Source organism: Neomonachus schauinslandi, chromosome 7, assembly GCF_002201575.2.
Source record: "Neomonachus schauinslandi chromosome 7, ASM220157v2, whole genome shotgun sequence".
Classification (NCBI taxonomy): Eukaryota; Metazoa; Chordata; class Mammalia; order Carnivora; family Phocidae; genus Neomonachus; species Neomonachus schauinslandi.
In genome coordinates, this window is record NC_058409.1 from 9,554,221 (window position 1) to 9,582,027 (window position 27,807).

A 27,807-nucleotide genomic window follows, 5' to 3' on the forward strand; every position below is an offset into this window, starting at 1 on the left:
TTATGTTGCTGCATGCCATATTTTGTTATGTTGCTTTAATGAATGCTGTCTTTTTAAGATAGGCACATAAGTTATTTGGTGGCCTTCTTAATCCTTGTTTGATCTCCCATGGCTTGTGTTTAAGTCCTTTGAGAGTGGATCGAAAGTCACCTTTACTCTAGGGCTACTTTAGCTCATTGCTCAGGCATTACCTTCCTGGTGCCTGTTGAAAAATCCATTTATTCTGGAGATTTCTGTACTCTGGCTTGTGGGAATTTGAACAACTCCTAGCACTATGTGAGCTCTAGGAATTGTTCAGTTTTCCCTTCCATGGTAGCTGTTCTTTCCCCCAACAGCATTTCTTTGCTTGACCTCCTAAAGTGCAGATTAATATTTGACCAAAGACCCAGCCCAGGGATGGGGGGTGAGGGGTGGGGGGGTAGATTCTATGCAGATTTCTGGATTTCTGCCCTGCAGAAATCTAGCTATCTAGATCTCTCCAGGCATCAGTCATAGTCTCCTCTACTCAATGAGACCACTGAATTCAGTTTCTGTTCTCTTTCTCTGTGCTGCAGTTGAGAAATTGCTTCCAGGTAGACAAGGTGATTGTAGAGTTCACCTCATTAGCTTCTCTTCTCTTGGGAATCACAGTCCTGTGCTTCCTGTTATCATGTCTGAAAACAGTTGTTCCATATATTTTATAGGAGTTTTTCGTTGTTTTCAACAGAGGGCTCATTCTAGCCTATGTTACTCCATCAGGGTGGAAAACAGAAGTCTGATCATCTCTAGATTTGGTAATGTTATTAACTATAAAGTTAATCCTCAGTCTTCTTCATGATATCTTAGTTTGCTTGTAGTTTTTATTATAGTATGTTCTACAAAGCACATAAAAGGACCCCAGGAAAGAGAGCTGGGAAGGACCACAGGCTGGGGAGCTGGAGCCCTGGTTCTGATACTACCCCAACTACTTCCTTGTCTCCCCAGTTGTATAAATTCCCAGGGTACCAGCTTTCACATCTATAAATTAAGATGGTGGAACTCTCTAAGTTTTCTTCCACTTTTGAAATTCAATGGAAGAATGTATAATCCCATTCTTGTTCACAGTGTCCTTTAGGAATACGTCTTGCTTTTCTGATCATGCCATGTCCTTAATAAAACATAAGACAGAATAGGGAGGTATTCAGAGAAATGAGAATAGGATCATCAAGGGATGAGGGTGGGCTCACTAGTGTGACATGGCTGGAGAAAATTAGGATCTTTATTGGGGACAAATTAAGGGGAGAACCATACGATCAACACCAGTCAGTGTGTGCAGGTGTAGAAAGAGTGAACAGAGAATTGAAAAAGACTTCCTTCCAGTTGCTGTTGATGCTAGGAAATCTGGCATAGTCCTCAGGGTATGACACACAAGAGAGAAAGTTGAGCAATATTAGGAAAGAATTTAGAAGTATCAAAACAAGCAGTGAACTCCAATGCCAAGTACATGATGTCGTTGGTGATGCAGAGAAAAGATCATTTCATTATCCTATAGAGGTGTTGACCCCACATGCTTCATGTGGCTGAGCGGTCTTCTCTAGGGGATGGTTTTGCTCATCAAAGATTTAGATCTTGTATCTTTTGAAAACAAGTGTAACCAGCATATTGAAAAAGCACACCTCACAGTTCAGTAAAAATGCAACTGTGTTTCTCCCACTGTCCTTTTTACAATTTAGTCTCTGAGATCATCTTTCCTGCTCCTGCATAAGTACTCTAGCAGCCCATAATTTACTGCTCATTCTTTGTTGACAGATGATCTATGTCCACGAAGTCACAAACACTGTCCAGATGCAAAAATTAGAGAATCCAGTCCTGTGTCATACTAAAAGCCTTGACCTTAATTTACTGTGAAATCTCCCTTTCTCTCACTCCATGCTCACTACCCCGAGCTGGGGCGGGCTTCAGGGTAAGGGGCAGTGATGTTTCCATTTCTCCACCTCATGGTTCTAGTCGCCACCCCCCCCCCCACCTTCCATCTTGAGAGCTGCTGTTGCACCCCGACCAGGTCCCATGGGACTGGGGAGACCGGGAGAGGTGACACGTAGGGCACTTCTTACCTGAGCCAGTACTCTTGCCATTTGGTCTGACTCTGGCTTAGTACATACCTTGTCCCCTCAAGATGTCATTTCCTTTTTTTAAAAAAATTTTTTTTTATTATTATGTTATGTTAATCCCCATACATTACATCATTAGTTTTAGATGAAGTGTTCCATGATTCATTGTTTGTGCATAACACCCAGTGCTCCATGCAGAATGTGCCCTCCTCAATACCCACCACCAGGCTAACCCATCCTCCCACCCCCCTCCCCTCTAGAACCCTCCCTTTGTTTTTCGGAGTCCATCGTCTCTCATGGTTCGTCTACCCCTCCGATTTCCCCCCCTTCATTCTTCCCCTCCTGCTATCTTCTTCTTCTTCTTCTTCTTTTTTTTTTTTAAACATATAATGTATTATTTGTTTCAGAGGTACAGATCTTCTCACTGTTTCTCTTTCTCCTACGATTTCCTTGCTCCTGCCGGCTGCTTTCTCTGTTTCTCTGTTCTGATGGTCATTAGTGACTCTTTCCTCAGCCCCACCCCCAGACGTGCAGTAGTGCATCTCCGGCTTCCTGCAGGTGGCCCCGTTGGACAGAACCCAAGTCGGTCCCGTACTGGCTCACTCCGTGACTCAGGGCCCACAGCTCTTCCAAGGAACACTCATGTATCCCTGACCTGGGGCTGACGGGGGTCCTAAGACAGTAGCACTCTTCTTCTGGCTCTGCCTCCAAAGCTGTCAGTCTCCTGCCTTTCAGAGTCCCAACTGGTAGGAGTTAGACTCTGACCAGTGTCAATTTCGGCTTTCCCACCCGGAAGCTGGGTACCAGCCTCCAAGTCTCTCAGCCTCAGGAAACGCTCTGTGCTCTCTGTGGGATCTTCTCCCCTTCTAGCTCACCCTAGTTAGGGGTTCCCAGCACCCTGAGATCAAGAGGGCTTTGCTAAACTATGCCCCTCCCACGCTGCGAAATCTCTCCTCTCATCTCTTGTCTCCATTCCCTGACCTTCCTTTCCTCTATCTTTTTTTAAAAAAAGATTTTATTTATTTATTTATTTGAGAGAGAGAGTACAAAGGCAGAGGGGGAAGGGGCAGAGGGAGAGGGAGAAGCAGGCTTGCTGCTGAGCAGAGAGCCTGATGCAGGACTCGATCCCAGGACCCTGGGATCATGACCTGAGCCGAAAGCAAATGCTTAACAGACCACCCAGGCACCCTCTTCCATATATCTCTGATGGACCTGAAAAGCCCAAGAAGGGCCCGTGGGTTCTCAAGGCCATCTCCTTCAAAAATCTTCATAACATGGTTTGGCACCTTTCTCTGGAATTGTACCTCTATTATGTCCTGTTGCCTGGTGGAAACTTCAGTTTTAAGATCCTGTTACACAAGTAATAAACAAACATGATTCATGGGCCAAGCCTTGAACCACAGACCAGTGGTGTAACGTCCGTCTTTACTAAACATTTTGATTTCTGAGTGTGTCGTTGTGCAAAAACAACTCAGGGGGACCACTTTCAGGTCTTACTTAACCCTTGGCCAGTTATAATACTCAGCACTTGTGAGCTAGAGTTGGTGTCCATACAATACTTGGGAATGAAATACCTTAGTGAGGGGATGTTTCTTACATGGCAGGAGATGGACCCCCAAGGACATCACGTGGTCTTGACCCCGAAGACCTCCTCCGGCACAGAAACGTGGCGAGTCCAGGACTGTCTGGCTGTACCAGAGGGCAGGAAAGTGGCTTTGAAATCCCGAGCCCCTACGAGACAAACTCTCCCAAATTAACTCCCTCCCCAGCTGACCGCTCTCAACCCAGACTTCCCAGGCACTGTAATAGCATGTTTCAGTGAGCTTTGAGGGCAGGGGAGGGTGGATGGTTCTTTTTTCTGAGGTCAGGATATCCTTACAGGGTTGCTTGAGTCCAAAGCAGAGACAGCAGGGAACAAGTACCATCCTTCAGTTCCCAGATGTGGCATAACCAGGTCGTGTATGCTGCTGGCAGGTCCTGACCTGGGTAGGTAAGCCTGAGAGCCAGCAAGGCTGTGTGTTGTAGGGATCTTTCCCGTTTTGTTTGTTTGTAAAAAACCAGGGAGGGAAATAGTTGAGCAAGATCCAAGAGTTTCTTTTATTTCACTTCTCCAGAGGCCCAAATCATGGAATGGGAAGGCACTTGCTGGCTATTTGGTTTGTTAAAGCGGTGACTCTCTGAGCGGGCGTCTCTTAGCCTTTTGAAACCTGTAGCTCCCCCGCCCCCACTTTTTAAAATTTAAAATCAACAATTAACATATAATGTATTATTAGTTTCAGAGGTAGAGTAGCCCTTTTTGTTGAGCATACAACTTTCCCACTTGCCTGAAGAGTCTGATTTTCTCTCCTGCTCACCTGGCAACTTCCTTGAGATTCATATGCTTTGTGAAATCGTGGCAGTGGAGAAAGGTTTACTTTCTTTTTATTTTATTTTATTTATTTGTCAGAGAGAGCGAGCACAAGCAGGGGGAGCAGTAGACAGAGGGAGAGGGGGAAGCAGACTCCCTGCTGAGCAGGGAGCCCGATGTGGGACTCGATCCCAGGACCCTGAGATCCTGACCTGAGCTGAAGGCAGACTCTTAACTGACTGAGCCACCCGGGTGCCCCTCGCTGCTCAATATTCTTTCCACTATATTGTCAGCTGTTTGACTCTTCTCTCCTTCATCACCTGTCTTTTAAAGATAGCAACCAATACTACAAAACAAATACCTGGGGCAACAGACACTGTAAAAATACTTCGTATTCTTTTATCTATATTAGATCAAGCTGCCTTTATTTTGCAGTCCCTCCAAAGCTGAGAAAGTACTTATTCAATTGTTATGAACACATGTTTTTGCCAAATATTATAAATGGTACTGAAGAGAAAACACGTGACCCCTACTTCTGGAAGTTTGATCTTTATTAGGAAGACAAATGTGGTTCGTATTCAGCTTGTGGTCAACCGTGACCTCTGAGACCTGTCTAAATGCAGTTGTAATTGTCAGTGTTCCAACCCTCCACCCCTACCCCGTAACTTATCCCTCCTTGAACTCTTTTACAGTTCTCTATATGGAGAACAATCTGGGAGATTGAAAGGAATATAGGAGAATTCGTAGGTGGTTTATTGATAAATTCAGTTACTAATCAGGTAAAAGTTCAAACAGCAAGAAAAGGTTGATGGTGCCATTCCTTTCTGGGTGGGGAATCAGAGGCTCAGCAAGAACGTGTGGCAGGTTGTTCAGGCTTGCTCAGCTAGCACGAGATGGAGCAGAGTCTTGCAGCCAAAGTGGCTGAGGTCAGAGTTCACGGATGTCAGAGTTCACGGGCCGCCTTCCAGCCTGTGGAAGCAAGGGCAAAGTTAAGTGGGGCAGAACAGGCTTGTTGAAAATTACAGTTTTGTCACAGCAAGGTTATGAACACTTCAAGTTGGCTGACTTTGAGAGGCTTTTGAGCGTGTGGACTGTTGCGTGTGAATTTTCATGTGAGTGGGGGTCTTATCATGGTGGAGGTAGGTGGTGATAATGCAGGGGCCATACTCTCTCACACCCTGTTGAATTCCCTTGTTATTTATTTAAGAGCTGGGCCTGAAACAAGGGTAAATGCATCAGGGACAGGAAGTCTCAGGACCTTAGGGAAAAAAAAAAAAAAAAGAATTAGCATCCACAGTTGTCATCCCAAATCAGGGTCCCAGGTCACCGAGTCTTAATGAGACCACAGGTTTATTTGGGAAGAAAGTTGTTAGTGAGGACCCATCTCTTGTCAGATTTTGGCCGTGTTTACAGAGGATGAACCTGACAATCTCCTCGTTTGCCCAGGGCACTCTTGTCCCTAAACTTTTCCCCATAAATCACCAGTGCACTGTGGGGTAATGCCACTCTTTGTATTTTTCCATGGAGATCGGGGAAGGAGCCGTAGGGATTTGACAAATCTACCCATATGTAAATGAAAGTAGTTTTTGTTTTGTTTTTTTCATTTGGCATGTACTTAGATCATTTACCCCCAGCGGGTGCAGAATGAAACCTCTTCTAAGTTTTCAACCGTGAAGAAGAGGGACCATGTGAGAAAAAGATAAAAATGTAGAAATTCTCCAGTAAACATTGCTTGCATTTCAGTGGAGGGTGAGAACAATAGTCCAGTCCCCAAAAAGTAATCCTAGTTTAAAAAAATAACTTGGTTCTCAAAAGCCTCATTGCGTATTTGCTATATTTGTCCCTATTTTGTTTGCAGAGGGTTTTAAAGGCATATGATGTAATGAAGTAAATAGTATTTTGTGGTCAAAAATTAAATAGGTCTTTTGTATTTTAGGTCTTACAAGAATTCCAAGGTGTGGTGAGAACTAAACTGTGTGTGTTTTAACTGGAAGGGCAGTGAGGAAGATGAGGGGAAATACTCCAGCTCCTCCCTGAATATAATTATAAGCCATCATCCCTCCGTATTTTTTTTTTTGTTTCCCCTAATTTGAAATAAAAATAAATAGATTTTTCCCAAAACTGTATTGCAGGGCCCTGTTAGCGTCTCAGATGGAACCCACATTTGCCAGGAGTGTGTTTCCTTGTTTTGATGAGCCAGCTCTAAAGGCAACTTTTAATATTACAATTATTCATCACCCAAGCTATGTGGCCCTTTCCAACATGCCAAAACTAGGTAAGTAATATTTCCTGTCCTCATATATACGTGTATAGTAATGATACATATGTGTGTGTACAGACATATATGTGTATGCATGGATATTTAACTCTCTAATACCTTTGATATCAATAGCTTTTCGAGGCTGTGTATCGGCAGTGTATTATAATTAGGGAGAGCATCACCTGGGGTCTGTATCAGCACCAGCATCTCGGAGATGGTAAATCCTGATTCTTTTTGCATTGGAAGCTGGGGACACCACGTTGTTCTTATTCCTTGGCAGCCTGTCTGCCCGTTAGTTTGGCCTTTAATATTGATCATTAGTGATAACAAGCTAGCAGACTTAGTCTGAATCTGGTGCCCAGATGTGTTTCATTTGGCTCACACGATTTTTTTTTCCTTCTGATTGAACTTCAAAAAATCCAGAGATTTCTCATAAAAATCAAGATTTTTACTTCCTTGTAAACAGAAGATATAAGGACACGAAGCATGTAGCTCCTTCGTGACAGCAATAGTTAGAGCTCGTGAGAGGCTGTCCCCTGCAGAACGGGGGGCCCCCCCAGCCTGTTGTGGTCCCCACCACTCCCTGTTAATGTATGCCAGCCTGATTCACATCAGATACCCGGCCCTCAGCTTTAAAGACCCAGCCTGCCTCCACTGAAGACTTTGCCGAAACCGTACAATGGCCACATTGCCCTTCCTTGACCTCCTGGGGGCCTGGGAGGCTCTAGATGAAGTGTTGTGAGAGCTGGACTGGTCTAGGAAACAGTAGAAGTGGATGGAAAAGAGAAGAGGTGCGTCATGGGCCTCACCTACGTGCCCATGGATTTGGCCCTCCGTCAGTATTACTCAAGATACCGATTCAGAGCAAAGGTGCTGTCCCTAGATCTTCCTAATGTCGTTTCTTTGTTTGTATGTTTTTAATTGAAGTATAGCGGACATACAAGATTACATGAGTTTCAGAGGTACGTCATGGTGATTCGACAATTAGGTGACATTATGCACGGTTCACCATGATAAGTGTAGTCACCATCTTCTATGCTGTACATTGTATCCCTGTGGCATTGATCTTTTTTCAAAGATTATTTATTTTGAGAGAGAGAGTGCTAGCAGGGGGAGGGGCAGAGGGAGAGGGAGAATCTCAAGTAGACTCCACGCTGAGCATGGAGTCCAAAGCAGGGTTCGATCTTACGACCCTGAGATCATGACCTGAGTGGAAACCAAGACTCAGATGCTCAACTGACTGAGCCACCCAGGCACCCCTCCCACTTTAGCTGTTAATCTCCTTCACCCATTTTGCCCACCTCCCCAGCCCCCTCTCCACTGGCAACCACCATTTTATTCTCTGTATTTATGAGTTTCCAGTTTTTTTGTTTCTTGGTTGGTTTGTTCATGTGTTTTGCCTTTTAAATTTCACACATCAGTGAAATCATATGGTATTTGTCTTTCTCGGACTTATTTCACTTCATATGGTTTTGATGAGTTCGGGGTGGAGAAATCCAAACTGCTCGACTCTGGGGACTGGCTGGGAAGAAGTCACTGGGTGACACGCACCTGGACACATGGTTTCAGAGGTGGCTGTTAGTGCTTTGGTTTACAGTGATTTGGACTGAAATCGATTTCTGTAGGTCAGTCTGCAAGGAGAGACACAAATGGAAGCACGTGGACAGTCACCACCTTTTCCACGACGCCCCACATGCCGACTTACTTAGTGGCCTTGGCCGTATGTGACTATGCCCACGTGGACAGAACCGAAAGGGGCAAGGAGGTGAGTGAGGAAGACAGCCCAGGTGAGTGCCTTCGTGCTGGCTGTGGGTGGTTCGTCCTTTCTTTCCGAATCCGGGGGTTATGCCTCTGTTTCCCATGTCACCTCCTGGTGGCCCGCCTGACTGTTTCTAGGCCCTCTTGAAACTTAGTGGGGGGAGGGGTGCCTGGGGGGCTCAGTCGTTAAGCATCTGCCTTCGGCTCCTGGGATCCAGCCCCGCATCGGGCTCCTTGCTCAGCGGGGAGCCTGCTTCTCCCTCTCCCATTCCAGTTCCCTCTGCTTGTACTCTCTCTCTCTCTGACAAATAAATAAAATCTTTTAAAAAAAGGAAAGAAAGAAACTCTAGTGTGGCTTTGCAGATGGGACGCCACAGTTCTCCTGCACTCACGCCTTGAAACTCAGGTTTGCCTGCTATTTAGTCCACGAAGTGATGCAGCCTTGAAGCGGGGGGGGGGGGGGGGGGGGATGCAGCCTTGAAGCGGGGGCACAGATCAGTGCCCCATATGGCCCTGGGCACCAGCTGGGAACAGCCACATGATGGAAACGGTGCCTGCAGGTGATGGATCAGGGCGGCGGGCTTGCTCAACTCTGAGAAACACAGCGCTCCCTCAGAGTTGGGTGAAGGAGGCGCTCTGTCCTGAAACACCTCCTTCTCACCCAGTCATACCCTCCTTCTGTAGTCACCTTCTGGGCAAATATCCAGGTTCCCACCACAGTCCTTTACCATCTGGCTCACACCCCACACTGGAGCGTGGAGGGAAGTAAGGCCGATTCTGCAGGCCGTGTTCTGTCTCACCACGTTGACCTCCCAGACCCGAGGCAGATCGGGCTCCCACAGAGGGTAGAGACTCTCTCCCCGGGCCCAGCATCTTCCAGGCTTGTACCATGGACTTGTGCAGATCAGGAGGCTGTGGAGGAGACAAGCCTCTCACCAGGGGCGAATCACTCCGAGCTACTCCTCTGCAGGCTGACGGAACAATACCGTGTTCCACGCAGACCACAGCTCTCCTTCTCAGCTATTGGTTGCAGCCTGATTTCGCTTCCCGAAGAGTCACTGGTGGGGCCTTGAGATACACAGACGGAGCGCAGGCCAAGGGAACCATTCCCGACACCTCCTGAGAAATCTCCTCGGGCATGATGTGGAAGCACATCATGGGGCTTCCCATGGGGCCGGTGGCTCTCAAGGGGCCGGTGGCTCTTGGGGCTGCTCTTTCAGCAGAAAGTTTGAGAAAAAGGGGCCAGTCCATTTCTTGGTGAAAGATAGCCCTGAAAAGAAAACCAGCTGCCGTTGAAGCAAAGAGGGAATGGAACAGGCCTAAGAAAGGCCCATTCTTCGCCAGAAGATTGAAATTTGGGATGAGTTTATCAGTGGAATGCTGGTTTGGCTCCGGCTCAGCTCTCTACAAAGGGAAGGAGTCTGCCGTCTATCCTACAGGGGAACCAGAATGTACTCTTGGAAGAGGGTCCAGATTATACAAACAATTGCTTGTCGAGGAAGAGATAAGAATTTAGTGAGATTGAAAAGGTGGCTATTCCTTGACATGAGGATAAACATGGAAACACAGACCTAAGGTTGGAAATAACATCTTTTGAGTAGGACTTGGCACACACAGGCACGTGTGAAGATTTTCCTCTCTTAGGTGTTGAGGTCTGCTGGGTGCAGGGAGGACCCCAAGATCACAATGAGGGGGGCGAGGTGTGGATTTGAAGGAATTTTACGGCTGCATCTTCCAAGTGTTCCTCACTGTTTGGTGTTAGCTCCCTCCCACACAGCTTGAAGTCTCCATCACTTGCTTCCCCTTTGGCTTATAGGATGGTAGTTTGGGGGAGGAGTTTTGAAACTGAAAGTTGAACCTACAAAGGTTCTGTTATTTCTCCAGACGTTACAGTGAAAATGCATCCATCTTGAACGCGGGGAGAAGGGAATGTTCTTTCCACTCGCAGTGTGGGTTTGGGTGCAGCCATCTTCCTGTTGCCTGGAACTGGAGGTGGGGGGTGGGGCAAGTGCCGTGTAGGGGCAGGGCTGAGTCCTGAGGCCTCCTTCCTGGGAGAAGGAGGCCCCTGCAGCGTGGGGGAGGCCAAAAAGCATGAGGTGGGAGGCCCCAGAAGCAGGTGGTTGCATTCTGTGAGAGGGGAACATTCCTGAAGACCTCACGTAATTCCAAATTCACCTAATTCAAGACAAATTTTCTAGCAGAAATACAAGCAGAGGAAGGTGAATGCGTTCCTGGAGCGCAGCAAGCTGGAAATATCATTGTCCTGCTTTTCATTTTCCCAGCACTCTCTCCAGTGTTTGGCAGAGAACGCGTCCTCACATCGACGGTATTCACATCAGGACAATTATCTTAATGCCCTCATTTCAACCTTTCGTTCAAGGGTTTTTGAGTCTCATGCATGTTCTTCGGTGTTTTCACGCTAGCAACCCCATTAAAAAAGTGCCCCGATGCTTTTGCTGTGGGATATAAAATAATTTCCTATTAAAATAATAATGAGGACGCGTGGGTGGCTCAGTCGTTAAGCGTCTGCCTTCAGCTCGGGTCATGATCCCAGGGTCCTGATATCGAGCCCCACGTCGGGCTCCCTGCTCAGCGGGGAGCCTGCTTCTCCCTCTCCCTTTGCCTGCCACTCTGCCTACTTGTGCTCTCTATCTCTGTCAAATGAATAAATAAAATCTTTAAAAAATAATAATAATAATGAATGGTCAAACAGGAGCAAAGTTGCCACCAAAGTCGCAAAATCAACTTCCAAGGGCCCAAACAATAGGTCGGTCACATTAAACTAACAAGGCAGGGCTGTCTCTTTACCTACTAAAGAGGAAGTGTCATAAACAGAGAGACTGTATACCCTTGCTCAACCACTGTAAGATCAAAGAACTATTGATGAACTTCTTTAAATTAAGGGAATTAACCTTACTTAAAATTTCGAAGACAAGATCGCCCTATTAATGACCTCAGCGCTAATAAGCATGAAGGAACCATTTTAAATTTGCACGATGCAGACGTGTGTAATCTCTACCACACCATGTAACCCCTGCTAACCGCACGATTCTGTTTGGGAACGTTGGAAATAGGTCCTAGAAAGGGAAGCAAGGGTCCAACATGCTCTTTTATTCAAAGACAGAGTCTACATTTTCGGTGGGGGTAGATACTAGCCCAAGGATTATTTCCGAATTCCAAAAGTTAGACACGTTACTGTAAAACACTGAAATAACACCCCTTTCCAGAGAGTCACTGCTTACATCTTAGCGAACAGCCTTCTGGATTTTCTCCAGGGCATCTGCACATTTCCAGTTGACCCTTGAGCAACGCAGATTTGGACCCATCGGGTCCACCTATGCCCGGATTTTGTGCATAGTTTGGCACTGTAAATGTATTTTCTCTTCCTTACGATTTCCTTAATAACGTCTTCTTTTCTCTAGCTTACTTTACTGTAAGAAACAGTGTAATAGACACAATGTGTATTAAGTGACTGTTCCCATGATCGGTAAGGCTTTCAGTCAGTAGCAGCCTATTAGCAGTTAAGTTTTTGGGGACCCTAAAGTGATCTGTGGATTTTTTTACTGCACGGGGTCGGCACCCCTGTAACCCCCGCATGTCGTTCACGGGTGACCAGCCAACTTTCTATTCCGTAGCTTCTTCCGAAAAGGTAAGGCTTTGACTCCAGAGCATCAGGGATTTGGAGCAAGCAGGCTGCCTATTGCCCAAGTCACAACTGCTTTCCCTAATCACCACTTCATTGTTTTGATTTAGATACGCATCTGGGCCCGGAAAGACGCCATCGCGAACGGAAATGCAGACTTTGCTTTGAACCTCACAGGTCCCATCTTCTCTTTTCTGGAGGATCTATTTAATATTAGTTATCCTCTTCCCAAAACAGGTGAGCTCTCTTCCCTTCCGATGCAATGGACTTCCTATTGTGGGGGGCCTGGGTTAAGGTCAAAGGGCAAGCAGAGGAGCCTCCAAAGACCCACTGTCAGCATTTAGCAGCTCTTTTTGGGGGGCAGCCCTGCTGGCCTCCCAGCCTTGTGTCCTACACCTTCCTGAACATGGAGGGGCCTGTTTGCTATTTCTCTGTACGATGCCATGTGCCCAGCAGGTGTGCTCAAGATTTAGACTCCTCCTGGGTGTTCATTGCCAGTTTCACAGCCTCTAGCCCCTGCTCTTTGTCTAGTGTTCTGTCCTTTCTTCTCCCAGTGCGTGGGGGTGATGCAATATTCTGGATCCTTTTAGCAGGCCTATGAGAATTACTCCAGTTCCCGCGAATGAAGATTTGGGGTCAGGGGTAGTTTTCTGTGGGGTGGGGTTTGTTTGGGTTTTGTTTGTTTGTTTGTTTTCCTATTCTTTAGCTGTGAGGCATTGGAGAGGACGCGGGGTCCTATCTGTCAACGTTTGCTGTATAAAATTGGAATCACCTGTGAACACTAGGATCCTCGAGGAAATCCGGGAACGTTTTATTGCTTATAGATCTGTAGAGTATGTCCTTCAAATCGCGTGAGCCCTTCAGCTCAGAAAGTCGTCCAGTGTTTTCTCTGTCTACCGTGAGGGTATATTGTGTAAATGTATTTTGTTCCTCTGACATGTTATGTGAAGTCTTGGAAAAAGTATGCCCTGTCTACACGGGCAGATGGTGGAAGAAGGTAGGAAGTCCATACCCGGGAACTCAAGCCTCCTGAACTCGGCCTGGCGAGCCGGGGCCTCTGTAGCTCAAGCTTGCTGGTTCAGGAGGAATGGGGCATGAGGCAGCCTTGACCCAGTTAGGGATCCCGGGAGTGATACCTGTCCTTTTGGGAGTTGGGGGCATCAGAAGCCTGGGCTTGAAGGCTTCTGTGGCCGGAGGATCTCAAGATGACACTTGTCTAGGCAAGAAAAGTTCCATTTGACTTTATTTAGATAAGGAACAGTTCACAGTGACCCTTCACACCCTGTTCCATAAAGCACCCCTCCATCGAAGTGGGCTCCTCCTCATTATCTCCATCCCCTCCTCCGCGTGCCCCCCGCCCTCCGTGGTTTACACCACTATCATCTGTAGCTCAGCAGGCCCCATTTGGTTGTACCCCCTTCCCTCTTGCTCCCTCTATTCCGTCTCCCACACTGAGGCACAGGGGATCTTTCCCTAGCGAAGTCCAATGAGCATATTATTGGCCTCTTTAAAACCTCTCCGTGGCTTCCCATCGCCCTGAGGATCAAGTCCAGACTCTGTATATAGTCTGTCTTTACAACCGTGCATCTCTTGCCAAATTCTCGGGGCTTTTGGCAGTTCTTCAGAGTCGGAAGGAGGCTTTGGTACCCTCTCTTTCCCCTCCTCCACCTTCCTCTTCTCCTCTCCCCCAGGCTCTTGCACAGGCACTTTGCGCATCCTGCGATGAGGTCTACCCAACTGGTTAATTCATATATTTCTCCACTTAGTGCCCCCTCCTCCAGGAAGCTTTCCCTGATGCCCTTTTCCTCATGCTTCCACAGCATTCTGTGCACCCCTCCGTTGGAGCTCTTGACTTAACTAGAGTCTAATTGTACTCCCCCCATCACCATGAGATCAAGAGTAACGTGGGTTCGGGATCTGGCTTGTCTTTTTCTTTGTACCCTCAGAGCCTATGGATAGTGCTTCTTTCAGAATGGTAAACAGTAAACTTTTCTTTTTTTTTTGACGAAGGGGATCAATACATGCACTTAGTTCAGTAATTCCATGTAAATTCTGACTAGATTGTCAACTTCTGGAAATCAGGGTTATATTTGGCACATTTTTAGATCCTTCATAGCCTCTCAACCAATGTGAAACGTAGGTAGCACTTGCTCACAACTGCATTTTAACAGATGATGAAAATAAGGAGATTTTCTATTATTGGATCTTTAAAAGATAGAGAAACAAATGTTTCCTAGTTATTTTAACTCTTGGTTGAGCCATTTAAAAAGTACAAAACAGGGGTGCCTGGGTGGCTCAGTCAGTTAAGCATCTGCCTTCGGTTCGGGTCATGATCCCAGGGTCCTGGGATTGAGCCCCGCATCGAGCTCCCTGCTCCGTGGGGAGTCTGCTGGTCCCCCCTGCTTGTGCTCTCTCTCTCAAATAAATACATCTTGTTTTTTTAAAAAGTAATAAATATGGGCTTTTGAGATTTGCAGATTTTATTTTAATTTTTTTAAAAAGATTTATTTATTTATTAGAGAGAGAGACAGTGTGTGTGTGCATGAGAGCCAGGGGGAGGGGCAGAGGGAGAGGGAGAGAATCTCAAGCAGACTCTCCACTGAGCATGGAGCCTGACACGGGGCTCGATCTCAGAACCCTGAGATCATGACTTGAGCTGAGATCAAGAGTCCAGCACTTAACCAGCTGAGCCACCCGGGCACCCATCCTGGTGCTTTTTGAATGCAAGAGAAGTAGGTGGCTGGGGCTCCGTTCAAACAGAGCTGAGTTGGGGTGGTAGCTTCAGTATGTAGAAACAAAAGCCATGTATCACCAAGCGAGAGATAATGGACTGGCTGAGTAAAAGTCTTAAGAGAAAGAAGATTAAGAAGTGGTAATGGGAGTACCCTAAATAATAAAGAACACTTACAGGGGCGCCTGGGTGGCTCAGTTGGTTAAGCGACTGCCTTCGGCTCAGGTCATGATCCTGGAGTCCCGGGATTGAGTCCCGCATCGGGCTCCCTGCTCGGCAGGGAGTCTGCTTCTCCCTCTGACCTTCCTCCCTCTCATGCTCTCTGTCTCTCATTCTGTCTCTCTCAAATAAATAAATAAAATCTTTAAAAAAAAAATAAAGAACACTTACAAATAAATAAGAACAATACAGAAGAAGAAACAAGGAAAAAATACATGAATAGATGTTTTACAGAAAAAGGAACACATGTGGCTTAATAAACTCATGCAGAGTTCTTTAACCTCATTAGTAATCTAACAAATGAATGTCCAAGGCCAGGGTGAGGCACCATTTTATACCTATTTATACCTATTCACTTGTTAAAAAGTAGGCATCTAACAAATGCCAAATGTTAGGAAATGGCCGTGTTGAAGGGAGTATCAATCGTCACAACAACTTTGAAACATATTGTCTTGCAATGCTGATCATTAGAATACCTTAAAACCCAGGAATTCTGGTTCTAATTACATCTCCAAGAGGAATCTGAGCACATATGTACCAGAAGACATGTGCAAGAACGTTCATAGTTAACTTTTTTTGATACAGCCCTAGACTGAAAGCAATCAAAAATGGTCGTGGTTAGGAGAATGGATAGATAAATTATGTTTCATTCACACAACAAAAAAACTCTATAGCCATGAGAATGAAACATTTTTTTTTTCTAAAGTTTAAAAACAAAACCCCCTAAACTTGAGGATAGTGACTTAGCTGCTGGAAGAAGACGCTGAAGTGTGAGTTGAGAAGGAGCACACCGAGAGAGGTAAGTCAGCTCTTGTCAAACTTCAGCGTGTGTTGGAGTCATCCAGAAGTCTTGTTAAAACACAGATGCTGAGCCAAGAAGTTCTGTTTCAGTAGGTCTGTGGTTGGTCTCAGAATTCTCGTCCCTAATAAGCTCCCAGGTTGTGCTAATGCCAATGGTCTGGGACTCACAGTATGAGTTATTAGCAACATTCTCAGGTAGGGGCTGGCAAGCTATCAAATCTGGCCCGCTGCCCTTTTCTGGATAGGCCACGAACTCAGGGTGGTGTTTACATTTTTAAACGGTTGGGGAAAAAAAAAAAAAGAATATTCTGTGACACATGCAAATTATATGAAATTCAAATCTCAAGGTCCATAAATAAAGTTTTATTGGAACACAGCACGCTTCATTTGCCCACATGGTGTCTACGGATGCTTTTGCTCTGTGATGCCAAAGTTAAAAATGTGATGGAAAACATACAGCCCACAAAGCTGAAAATATTTCCTGTCTGGCTCTTTAAAGAAAGGGTTTGCCAACCTTGTTCTAAAGGGAGAGAGGCGGATTCATGGGTATTTATATCATTATTTTATTTTATTTGATATTTAAGATTTTATTTATTTGAGAGAGAGAGAAAGAGATAGCAAGAGAGAGCACAAACAGGGAGGGAGAGGGAGAAGCAGATTCCCCGTGAGCAGGGAGGCCGATGAGGGGCTCAATCCCAGGACCCCGACATCATGACCTGAGCGGAAGGCAGACGCTTAACTGACTGAGCCACCCAGGCGCCCCTGTGTCTTTATTTTAAAATAATGAGGTAATCATTAAAATAAAATAAAACAGGGTTCTGTGTGAGCCAGTGATGATAGTTGATCAAGAAACAAGAATTTGCTTACTCCCAATTCTGTGCATCTGAAGGTAAAAATCGTTATCAGGAGTTAGTAAGGAACGGCTTCTTAGAATTGGTTAAGATTGGCCAGCAAAGATTGGGGGCATTCATAGATTGAACAGAGGATTGCTTGGGGCACCAAACAACTCGAGCAGAGAATGGCTCAACAGTTGTAGAGAGCAAAAGGGATTGGCTTGAGTGGAGCAGAGCAGACTTTGCAAGGAAAGTGAGTGGGTTGATGGAAGGGGGGATGGATGCAGGTGGAGGAAAAGGGAGGTAGAGGAGTTCTGACCTACGCTTAGCAATTAAGTATGCCCAAAGATAATAGAGCATTAACTAGCGGAGGCTATGTAATGACCTAGATACATTTTACCGCACATGCCATCTTCAACCATGTATAAATCAACATAATATATCGAACACAGCACAGCACAGAACGTTCGTTAGGCAAACGTAGCGCACATTATAAAAATGGCATTTCTTCTATTAGCAAAAGAAGGTAAAATGTTTTCTTGTTCTTCTAGTTTTATTTTGGGTGGGGGAGGGGCAAAGGCAGAGGAAGAGAGAGAATCTTAAACAGGCTCCATACCCAGCTCGGAGCCCATCAAGGGGATCAATCTCACTATCCTGAGATCACAACCTGAGCCGAAATCAAGATCAGATGCTTAACTGACTGAGCCACCCAGATGCCCCTGTTCTTCTAGTTTTAAAACTAGTAAATGATCACACCATAGAAAATTTGGAAAAATTGGGGAAAGCACAAAAAAGAATAAAAATTTTCCATAATGCTACCACTCAGAGATAACCACAGCTAACATTTTGGGTCTGTTTTCCCGCTGTCTGGGCAGTCTCAATCTCTGCATTTGCTTCTTTGTTTTTAACAAAAATGGAACCATAGCATTGTGACTCTTCTTTGAGTGGCCTTTTGTTTTGTTTTGTTTTATTTTAAAAGGTAACTCTATGTGGCAACATGATCCAGATAACTATTCTTTTGTATTGTCATTTTATTTTTTATTTTTTTATTTTTTTTTTAAAGATTTTATTTATTTATTTGAGAGAGAATGAGAGAGAGCACATGAGAGGGGGGAGGGTCAGAGGGAGAAGCAGACTCCCTGCCGAGCCCGGAGCCCGATGCGGGACTCGATCCAGGGACTCCAGGATCATGACCTGAGCCGAAGGCAGTCGCTTAACCAACTGAGCCACCCAGGCGCCCTATTTTTTATTTTTTAAAAGATGTATTCATTTATTCCAGAGAGAGAGAGAGAGAGTGTGTGTGTGTGTGTGTGTGTCTGTGAGCAGGGGGAGGGGCAGAGGGAGAGAGAATCTCAAGCAGACTCCACACTGAGCATGGAGCTTGACATGGGGCTCAATGGTAGGACCCCGAGATCACGACCTGAGCCAAAACCAGGAGTCCAGACATTCAACCACCTGGGCCACCAAGCGCCCCTGTATTGTCATTTTTAAAACATAGAATGCCTACATTTCAATTTGGCAAAATAATTTACTTTAACCCTCTGGTTGAACATTTGGACTAATTGCATGCCCTCCCCCCTTTTTTGGCCACTTTAAGAACACCAAAGGAAACATAGGGAATGTTTATAAATATCCATGCTATTTGCATTAGTATAAATCCCAAAAGTTGAATGAGTTAGTCAAAGGGTAGGAACATTCTAAAAATTCTGAAGCATTTTGCTGGATCACTCCAGAAAGATTGTAGCAGTCACATCCTTACCAACAGGCTATATGCCAATTTTCCTGTACCTAATTGTTAATACTAATATTAGCAGTACTAATTATTAATCCTCTTATACATTTGAAAGATTAAGTTATATCATTGTTTTAATTTGTGTTTCTGATAATAAAGTTGAACATTTTAAGTAAGATTTTTGGCTATTTGAATTATTTCTAAAGTGAATTGTTCACATTTTTTTTTTTTTTTGGTCTGTAAGAGGTTTTTTTTTAGATATGAAAAAAAGTTATCTAGTTGTTATATATGCTGCAGATATTTTTCCTAGCTTGTGATTTGCCTTTCAAATTTGTTTATAGTGTCTTTTGGTGAACTAAAATATTTCATTTTAACTAGACTACTTCTGGGGCACCTGGGTGGCTCAGTTAAGCGTCTACCTTCGGCACAGGTCATGATCCCAGGCTCCTGGGATCAAGCCCTGCGTTGGGCTCCCTGCTCAGTGGGGAGCCTGCTTCTCTCTCTTCCCCTTCCTCCTGCTCTGCTCTCTCTCACTATCTCTCTCTCTCAAATAAATAAATAAAATCTTTTAAAAAATGAACTAGACTATTTTTTAGAGCACTTGTAGATTTAAGGAAAATTACACAGCAAGTATAGGGAATTCCATTTACCACCTCCCCATTGCCCTTTCCCCCACACACTTTCTGCTACTGTAAATATCTTGCATTAGAGTGTTACATTTGTTAGAATTGATGAACGAATATTGATACAATATTGTTAAATAAAACCCATAATGTATGTTAGGTTTCACTCTGGGTGCTATACATTCTATGAGTTTTGACAAATGTAGAATGACATGTATCCAAAATTACAGTATCATGCAGAGTAGTTACACTGTCATAAAAATCCCCTGTGCTCATTGCCCCCCTTCTCCCCAGAGTCCTGATAACCACCAATTTTTTTACTGTCTCTCTGGTTTTACCTTCTGCATCATGTTACATAGTTGGAATCATACCATGTGTGGCTTGTCCTCACTGGCTTCTTTTCACTTAGCAACCTGCATTTAAAGTTCCTTCTTGTCCTCTCATAGTTGGATAGCTTGTTTCTTTTTATCGCTGAATAACACTCTATTGTATGGATATACAGCAATTTGTGTATCCATTCAGCTATTGAAAGACATCTTCGTTGTTTCCGATTTTTTAAAATTTGCAATTACAAATGAAGCTGCTATAGGACACCTGGGCGGCTCAGACAGTTAAGCGTCTGCCTTCAGCTCAGGTCATGATCCCAGGGTCCTGGGATCGAGCCGCAAGCGGAGTCAGGCTCCCAGCTCAGCGGTGAGTCTGCTGCTCTCTCTCTCCCTCTGCCCCTCCCCCTGTTCATGCGCATGCTCTCTTTCTCTCAAATAAATAAATAAAATCTTAAAAAAAAAATAAAGCTGCTATAAACATTCTTGTGCCAATTTTTATGTGGACTTAAGTTTTCAACTCATTTGGGCAAATAACCTCAATTGCTCAATTGCTAGACTGTATGGCCAGCCTTTATTTAATTTTATAAGAAACTGGCAAACTGTCTTCCAATGTGGCTATACTTTGCCTTCCCACCAGCAATGAGTGAGAGTTCCTGCCGCTCCTCCATATCTTCTGCAGCATTTGGTAGTGTGTTTTGGATTTAAACCATCCTAATGGGTGTATAGTTGTATCTCATTATTTTAATTTGCAATTTTCCAGTGACACAGGATGTAGATCATCTTTTCATATGCGTATTTGCCTATTTTATGCAATGAAATGTCTCTTTAGATTGATTGTTGCCCATTTTGTAAAGTTCATTTTTTTATGGTGAAGTTTTAAGATTTCTCTGTACAGGTCCTTTATCAAAAGTATTTGATTTTCAGACAATCAGAACCATTTATTTTCTGGCTTCCGTCTTTGGTATTCGTCTTCTCTCCCCTCACATTATAAATATTCATTTGTATTTTCTTTTAGTAATTTTATGATTTCATTTTGAGACCGTTATAGCTGGAAATCTCAAACTTTTTGGAAGAGATGATTTCATTTTTCCTTCCATTTAAATCCACTTAGATATAATTGCCTTGCCTACTTTTGACAACAGTGCAATGGAAAATTGGGGACTATTGATATTCGATGAGTCATTATTGTTGATGCAACCAAATGATCAAGTAACAGACAAAAAGGCTGTGATCTCCTTCATTCTCTCCCACGAGATCGGACATCAGGCATGTGGTAAAATGTTCTTTCTTATTTCACATGAAGATATTCTCCAGCTGTTCTACCAAGGATAGCAAAAAACAAAATAAAACCTCTATGGTACACCAAATTTTAAAAAATTATTCAAGAAGTGGGACAGTGAAAGAAAGATTATGTAATCAGATCTTGTGTGAATTTGAACTATTGGTGATGGATCATAGCGATGAGACCTCCCAGGCCCTTCAGAGTTCAGATATTTGCATCCAAAAGTAAACTTCACTCCAGGGAGCCCTCTTCAGGGAAAGTAAGCCAACCAGAGCTATGATTATTTGTTTTCATTCCACCTTAAAATAAGGAATATTCAAAAAGGTCACTGAAAGATATCCACATTTCATCAGTAGATTGTTTGAACTTTGTTTTTGCTTTGTCTGAAGAGGGGCTCAAGGGGGATATAGGCAATTGGTTAAGGTGTCAGTGAGATGAGCAATCATCAGTCCTCAAGCCGCATACCCAAAGGTGTTGTAAACAACCATTTATTTCATTAGATCTGTGCTTTTACAATGTGATCTTAGAAGCTTAGTTATGTGTTTGATGGAGGTTCTCCCATCTGCTTTTTGACCTTGACTCCATTAATACAAATTTGTCCAGAAAGAAATTATCTAAACAAGGAAATTGTTATCTTCTTGTTATGTAGATCCACAAGACGTTTTGGGAAAGAATGATCTATCGGGATAGAATAACACTTTGTTGCATAGTCAACACAAATTTTGACAAGTTTCGGTCAGTCACCCAAAATGCCATTTTTTTATGATTGTTCAAGCAGCACATTGTTCTGAAAGACCGGCTGCTAGCTATTAATGCATGACAGCTATTTCAAGAATTTGATTAAATACTAGGGTACAGATTAGTTGGTGTTAGAAATTATTGTGTTTTTCTTTCCTGATTCCATTCATCGTCCATTTGACACTTTGTTTCTGTTAAGCTCAAATAGAAAATAATTATAGCAGAACATATGAGTGACTTGGACATGGGGCAGATCAAAACATGTTCTTAAGACAACACAACTGCTTACTGCAAAATTTTGATGTAGTCTATTTAGAGTCTAAGCTGCTGTAATTAGTAGGTGTTGGGTGAATATTCCAGACTTTTGCCTTATTTAGATTAACATAATCCTTGAGGAAGTGGACAGTTTCAGACATGCTACTCTAGCTTACCTTTATCTTTGAACATGACAGTTTTAAAACAAAAATTGCTTTCAATCATTGGATGTGAAATACTTATTTTAAGGAAATGCATGACTGATACCTCTTCATGTTAAAACCACAACATGTTTTTTGGGGTCCTTTTTTCCAGTTCTGTTATTGAGGGAAATATAGTTTCATTACGTCTTTGACCTTCTATGTATTTAACATGCAATTACAATAAATATTCCTAAAATTAAATTTAAGAAAGCTCTTTTTTCTCCCATCTCCAAAAGTGGTTTGGAAATTTGGTTACCATGAATTGGTGGAACGATATCTGGCTCAAAGAGGGTTTTGCATCTTATTTTGAATTTGGAGTAATTAACTACTTCAATCCTAAATTCCCAAGAGTAAGTATGTCTGTTACGTTTACTTATTGTTTCTCCTAATTATGAAACTAATGTATTTTGTTGTTTCAAATGTGTAAAATACAGAAAAATGGAAGGAAGATTAGATTACCTGTGATACCAGAGATGACCAGTGTTATCTTTTTTATGTTTTCTTTTTCCAGGCTTTTACTCATTGTAAATATACATAGAAGTGGGAATTACTTTTTTACACAGATATGTGTAATGTCTTCTGTACTTCATATTATATCAAGAGCATTTCTGCAAATCATTAAATCATTTTTGAAAACAAGATTTTTAAGGGTTGCCTAATATTTTATTTTATCACCTTATAAGGTATATGCCTATTATCTTTCCCTACTGTTAGATTTTAGGTCATTTTCACTAGACTCAATTTTAAAGCCACTGTAATCAGTAGCCTATGACTTTAATGATAAGTAATATGCTATATTATAGATTATAAAATATTGTATAGATCAGCTGTGTAACTGGTATCACATATATTGTAGCTGATCCCATTTTGCTGTTTTGAATAAATAGTAAACTGAAAATATAAATTCATGAATATGCAAATCTGATGGTTTCAACTGTAAGTTCTATTTCTGGTCAATCATGTAGATTAATTAGGTAGTGCTTTCAGAATGATAAAACGGAATTGCTTTTATTTGATTTAGATATTTAAATCTTTAGATGTAATATCATTCTTTAACATGTACCTCACTTCTTGATAGCAAGCCCGAGGTCCTTGCTTTCTCTCTGTCCCTGCCTCCCTCCACCTTTCTGACGCTCAAGACTGCTCATCCTGCTGCTCCTGACTGGCCTGTCCCTCATCCCATCTCCCGGTGTTTCCAAGCTTGGTTCTTCGCTTCTTTTCTTCTTTCCCCATCCTCACTCACTATATTGATATTTGAAAGACTGATTGATCTCCACTGGCCAGATCTTTATTACAGGTGAAATGTAATACCTCCCACTTTGAAGGAGATCCTAAGAAGATGTTTTTCCTATTCTATTGGCAATAAAATTTCCCCTTTTTAGGAAAGGATGGAGATGGTAGATAGATGATATTTGGGTTTTATTGATTATTTGGTGGAATCACACAGTTGGCAAACCTAACTTGACCCCTCAGAAACTTTCTCGAAAAATCCCCCTTTTTTTTTTTTACATGTTCATGACATCGCAGTTTGTGGGAAGCACTGAGGTCTCAGCCTCTTCATATCCCTGTTCCATGCCACCCACCTATGCTTTGCAGAGTTGATATAGATCACCAACCACCCCGCAGTCCAGCCACTCTGCCTCCCCTGGGTTGGGCATCTTCACCTAGATAAGGAGACTGAAGTCCCGGATGGTTAGGTGACTTGACGAAGTCATTTGCGTGATGGGGACAGAACTGTGATTATAACCCAGTTGTCCGGGGCTAGTCTGATGACGAAGGTAATGACCATAATAACAACAATAATACTGCGTTTCCTATTCTCTGAGCACTTAGGACGTAAGTCCCAGGTAGTTTGAGTTTTGTACGTACATCATCTTACTCAATTCCCAAAACAATCATCTGAGTGTAGTTGTCACTCTATTTTCTAGTTGAGGAAATAGGCGCAGGAGCATTAAGTAAGCTGTTCAAGGTCTCACAGCTACTCTATGTTGGAGATGAGATTCAGTTCCAGATGTCTCTAACTCCACAGTTACGCCTTCACCCAAATGTGCTCCACAGAGAAAACACATGGCAGTGTTCTTGTCCCCCAAGAGCTAATAGGAGGTGTGTGGGAGTTCATTATATGACTCTCTTCATTTATATGAACTTTATATATGTAGAGTAAACTTTCGTTGTCTTCAGAAGTCCTTTCCATATACTCTGTAGCTATAAAATTGTTTGTATCTCTTTTTTTTTTTTAAAGATTTTATTTTTATTTGAGAGAGAGAGAATGAGAGACAGAGAGCACGAGAGGGAAGAGGGTCAGAGGGAGAAGCAGACCCCCCGCTGAGCAGGGAGCCCGATGTGGGACTCGATCCCGGGACTCCAGGATCATGACCTGAGCCGAAGGCAGTCGCTTAACCAACTGAGCCACCCAGGCGCCCTGTATCTCTCTTTTATAAGATAGAACCTATGCATGGTTCATGTCACCGATAACTGTTTATGAAAGCATTTGGTTGCATCCCCAATTAACTCTGCTTGGATTCAATAAGAAAAGCAGTTGCATCCCCAGGAAACAATTAGATTCACCCTTTATTTTCTTAATTGAATAGAATATATCATTAACATCAATCAGTTACCTCTTAATGCAACTGAAATTGGCTAAGGTATTGTCATAATCTGGGAAAATTTGATGAAGATATATTACTAGTATTTTTGAAACAAAGATGATAAGATTAACCTCTTTTAATCATTGGTTTCTTAATTTCTCTTTATTTTTTTTTAAGATTTTATTTATTTATTTGAGAGAGAGTGAGAGAGCACACACAGAGGGAGAGGGAGAAGCAGACTCCCTGCTGAGCAGGGAGCCCGACACGGGGCTCGATCCCAGGAGCCTGGGATCACGACCTGAGCCTAAGGCAGATGCTTCACCGACTGAGCCACCCAGGTGCCCCCTTAATCACTCTGTCGTGAGTCTACATTTCTCAGTGTCTGTGGAGCTGAGTGAATATAACCCTTGGCAAAAGAATATCAGATCCTGTCGCTTGAGGCAATTGCCATGAGCTTTGATTTTTAAAAGTTGAAAGCCTTGGTTCAGTGATCTTTGAGAGATCAAGAGCTTTGGTTTCCTTTTAACCTGGTCATTTAATTGACATTGGGGAAGAGAATCACAGAGCCATATGCAGAAACAGATTTCCATCTTTTCTTTCTTGGTCTAATTTCAGCTGAAAGTCATTAAAACGTGTTATGAATGGGTCCTGGTCACAGATTCAGAAAACGCTGGGGACCAGTGGTTTGACGCAACTCTGTTGCTGCCCTCCCCCAACTTTTCTGTCTCTCTTCCTATGCTTGGGCTGAGGAAGCAGCAGTCTTGGTGGAGGGAAAGGCACGTGGGAGCTGTGCAGCCAGTGAGATCCTACTCTGGTTTTAGAATCATTGTAAGTGGGGCACCTAGGTAGCTCTGTCGGTTAAGCATCTGCCTTCGGCTCAGGTTATGATCCCGGGGTCCTGGGATCGAGCCCTGCATCGGGCTCCCTGCTCAGTGGGCAGCCTGCTTCTCCTTCTGCCTGTCTGGCTACTTGTGTTCTCTCTCTCAAATAAATGAATAAAATCTTTAAAAAAATAAGAATCATTGTAAGTTGAACACCTCTGAGCTTCAGTTTCTCATTTGTAAAGTTTCATGCAGTCATTCAACGCATTGTTATCTACTACATAACATCATGACAACTACTATTCACCAAGTGCTCATGTTTATAGAGTATTGTTTACATTATCTGATTCAATACTGAAACAACTCTAAAGAAATAATAATGATGATGATGATGATAAGTAATTGCAAGTGGTAAACCTTCTTGAACAGGTCCTATTTGCCAGGCACTGTGCTAAGACATTTATGTAAATTAATTTAGTCCTGAAAATAACCCAAGGAGGACAGTGTTGTTTCCTCCATTTCTAGATGGAGAAACCAAGTTTCAGAGAGCTAAAGTTGGTTTCCTTTTATGAGTAACACAAGTCTAAAGAGGGTAAGGTAGGATTCACACCCAGGTGGCTCAACTCCAAAGCCTGTGTGTTTGTTTGTTTGTTTTAAGATTTTATTTGTTTATTTGTCAGAGAGAGAGAGAGAGACAGCACAAGCAGGGGGAGTGGGAGAGGGAGAAGCAGACTCCCCCCTGAGCAGGGAACCCAATGCAGGACTCCATCCCAGGACCCCGGCATCATGACCTGAGCTGAAGGCAGATGCTTAACCGACTGAGCCACCCAGGTGCCTCAAATCCTGTGCTTTTAACCACAGTGATATTCCATGTAAATTTATTATAATAAATACTGTTATATTTCTTAGGATAATAATAGAGTTAATATGAGGAGGTCTTTCTAGATGCTTGCAGCTTGCAGGAAGAAAGTAATGGTGGGTATACAGACTCAGTTTCCCCTATCACTGTATTCAGTGGCCAAATACGATTTTAAAAGTCTAACATCACTTTTTGTGTAAGTGTTTCCCTCCAGCAGGATTGGAACAGGCTGGGACAAGAGTCACCTTATGGGAGGCCCAGAGGAGAAAGATTTGGGGATGTTGAGGAGAAGGTGTTTGCCCCATTCATCACAGTTAACTTGTGTGATGAGAGAGATACCAAGATGATAGAAGATCTTACACCAGGCAGACAGAAGACAGACTATCCATTCTGAGAGGGAGGGAGGGAATTCACAAAATATGCAAAAGGCTATGCATAAAGGTGTTCGTTAAGATATTGTTTAAAACACTAAAAAGCTGGAAGCAATTTAAATGTCTAGCTAATAGGGAAATGATGAAGTCAGTTATGGTTCATTGACTCAGTGGGCCCTTCTGCAACCATGCATTTATTTGTTTTAATGTTTTGCTTTTACAGAAGTGTTATCTGCTCTACTTTGGGAAGAAGGAAGTCATATGTGATTTGACCACACTGTGTTCATCACTATTAAGTTTTGGCTTGTTTCCTTCCAGATTATGTATGTTTCATTTATAATGCAGTAGCCATTTTTAGAGATAGTTATGAAGATGAGGTAACAGAATTTTTAAACGAATGTCATAATAATTAAGCAGGACAAAAGTTTTTACGTCCATATGAATAAATAAATACTTAGGGAAAGAGATTGGAAAGAACAGTACTGACATTCTAATGGTGACTATCTTGGAGTGTAGGATTATGGGCGCTTTTTATTTCCTCTGTTTTCCACGTTGTACTTCGAGGACACCTGGGTCAACTGTGAGACACTCTCAAGAATGCTTGAGTGTTAAACTAATAAAACCTATACTGAATGAGTAAGATCAGACTTACACAAATGTCTCCTCTAACTCCTAGCTACTCAAAGCGGGATTGTCACACTAGCAATCAGCATCATCAGGTAATTGATTAGAAATACAGACCCCAACCCAGACCAACTGTATTCACGTATGAAGCAATCAAATCCCCAGGGGATCCTTATTCGCATTAAAGTTTGAGATATATTGCTCTAAATGGCAGGCTGTCTCATTTCTGGAAGAGCTGAGTTTGACAGTAGCCTAATCAATGTGTTAATAAGTTGAAAATAATATGCTAAGAGGAGAGGGTTGGTTGGAATATTGGCCTGTGGAAGTGGGCAGAATTTGAAGGAGTCAACTTGGGGGCCCCAGAGATAGCCACTAGGGAGGTGAGGCGGCTTGTGGATTATGAGGGGCCTCGCCCACCTCTGCAGGGTGGGAGCCAGCTATCTGTGCTGTTTCTTTGCCACTATCCTTTCTTTGGCTCTGCCATGTCCCACACCTCTTTGGTTGTATGTTGGTCTTTCTTCTACCTTTCCTTCGAAAAAGAAATGGCCCTTGTCCTCTGTCTGAGAGAGGTCTAGTTTTCTGGAGAGTTCTGTACTTATTCGAATATAATAAATTGCCTTCTCATAATGCATGATCTAGAAACTGTAGTATGCAGCCCATGGATTTATTTCCAATTACAAGTTATGACATCATCATCGAATTTGTAAATCTGGTGCGTTTTGGT

General features: G+C 43.2%; 1 protein-coding gene across 1 annotated transcript in view; it reads left to right on the top strand.

Moving 5' to 3' along the window:
* The window catches only part of LVRN (laeverin), a 64,933-nt gene that overhangs the window by 10,870 nt on the left and 26,256 nt on the right, over window positions 1–27,807 (top strand). Inside the window, exons 2-6 of the mRNA XM_021701893.1 lie at window positions 6,549–6,691; window positions 8,302–8,441; window positions 12,188–12,314; window positions 20,454–20,608; window positions 22,057–22,170. Coding sequence (XP_021557568.1) covers window positions 6,549–6,691; window positions 8,302–8,441; window positions 12,188–12,314; window positions 20,454–20,608; window positions 22,057–22,170 — 679 coding nt within the window. The remainder of the gene's footprint in view (window positions 1–6,548; window positions 6,692–8,301; window positions 8,442–12,187; window positions 12,315–20,453; window positions 20,609–22,056; window positions 22,171–27,807) is intronic.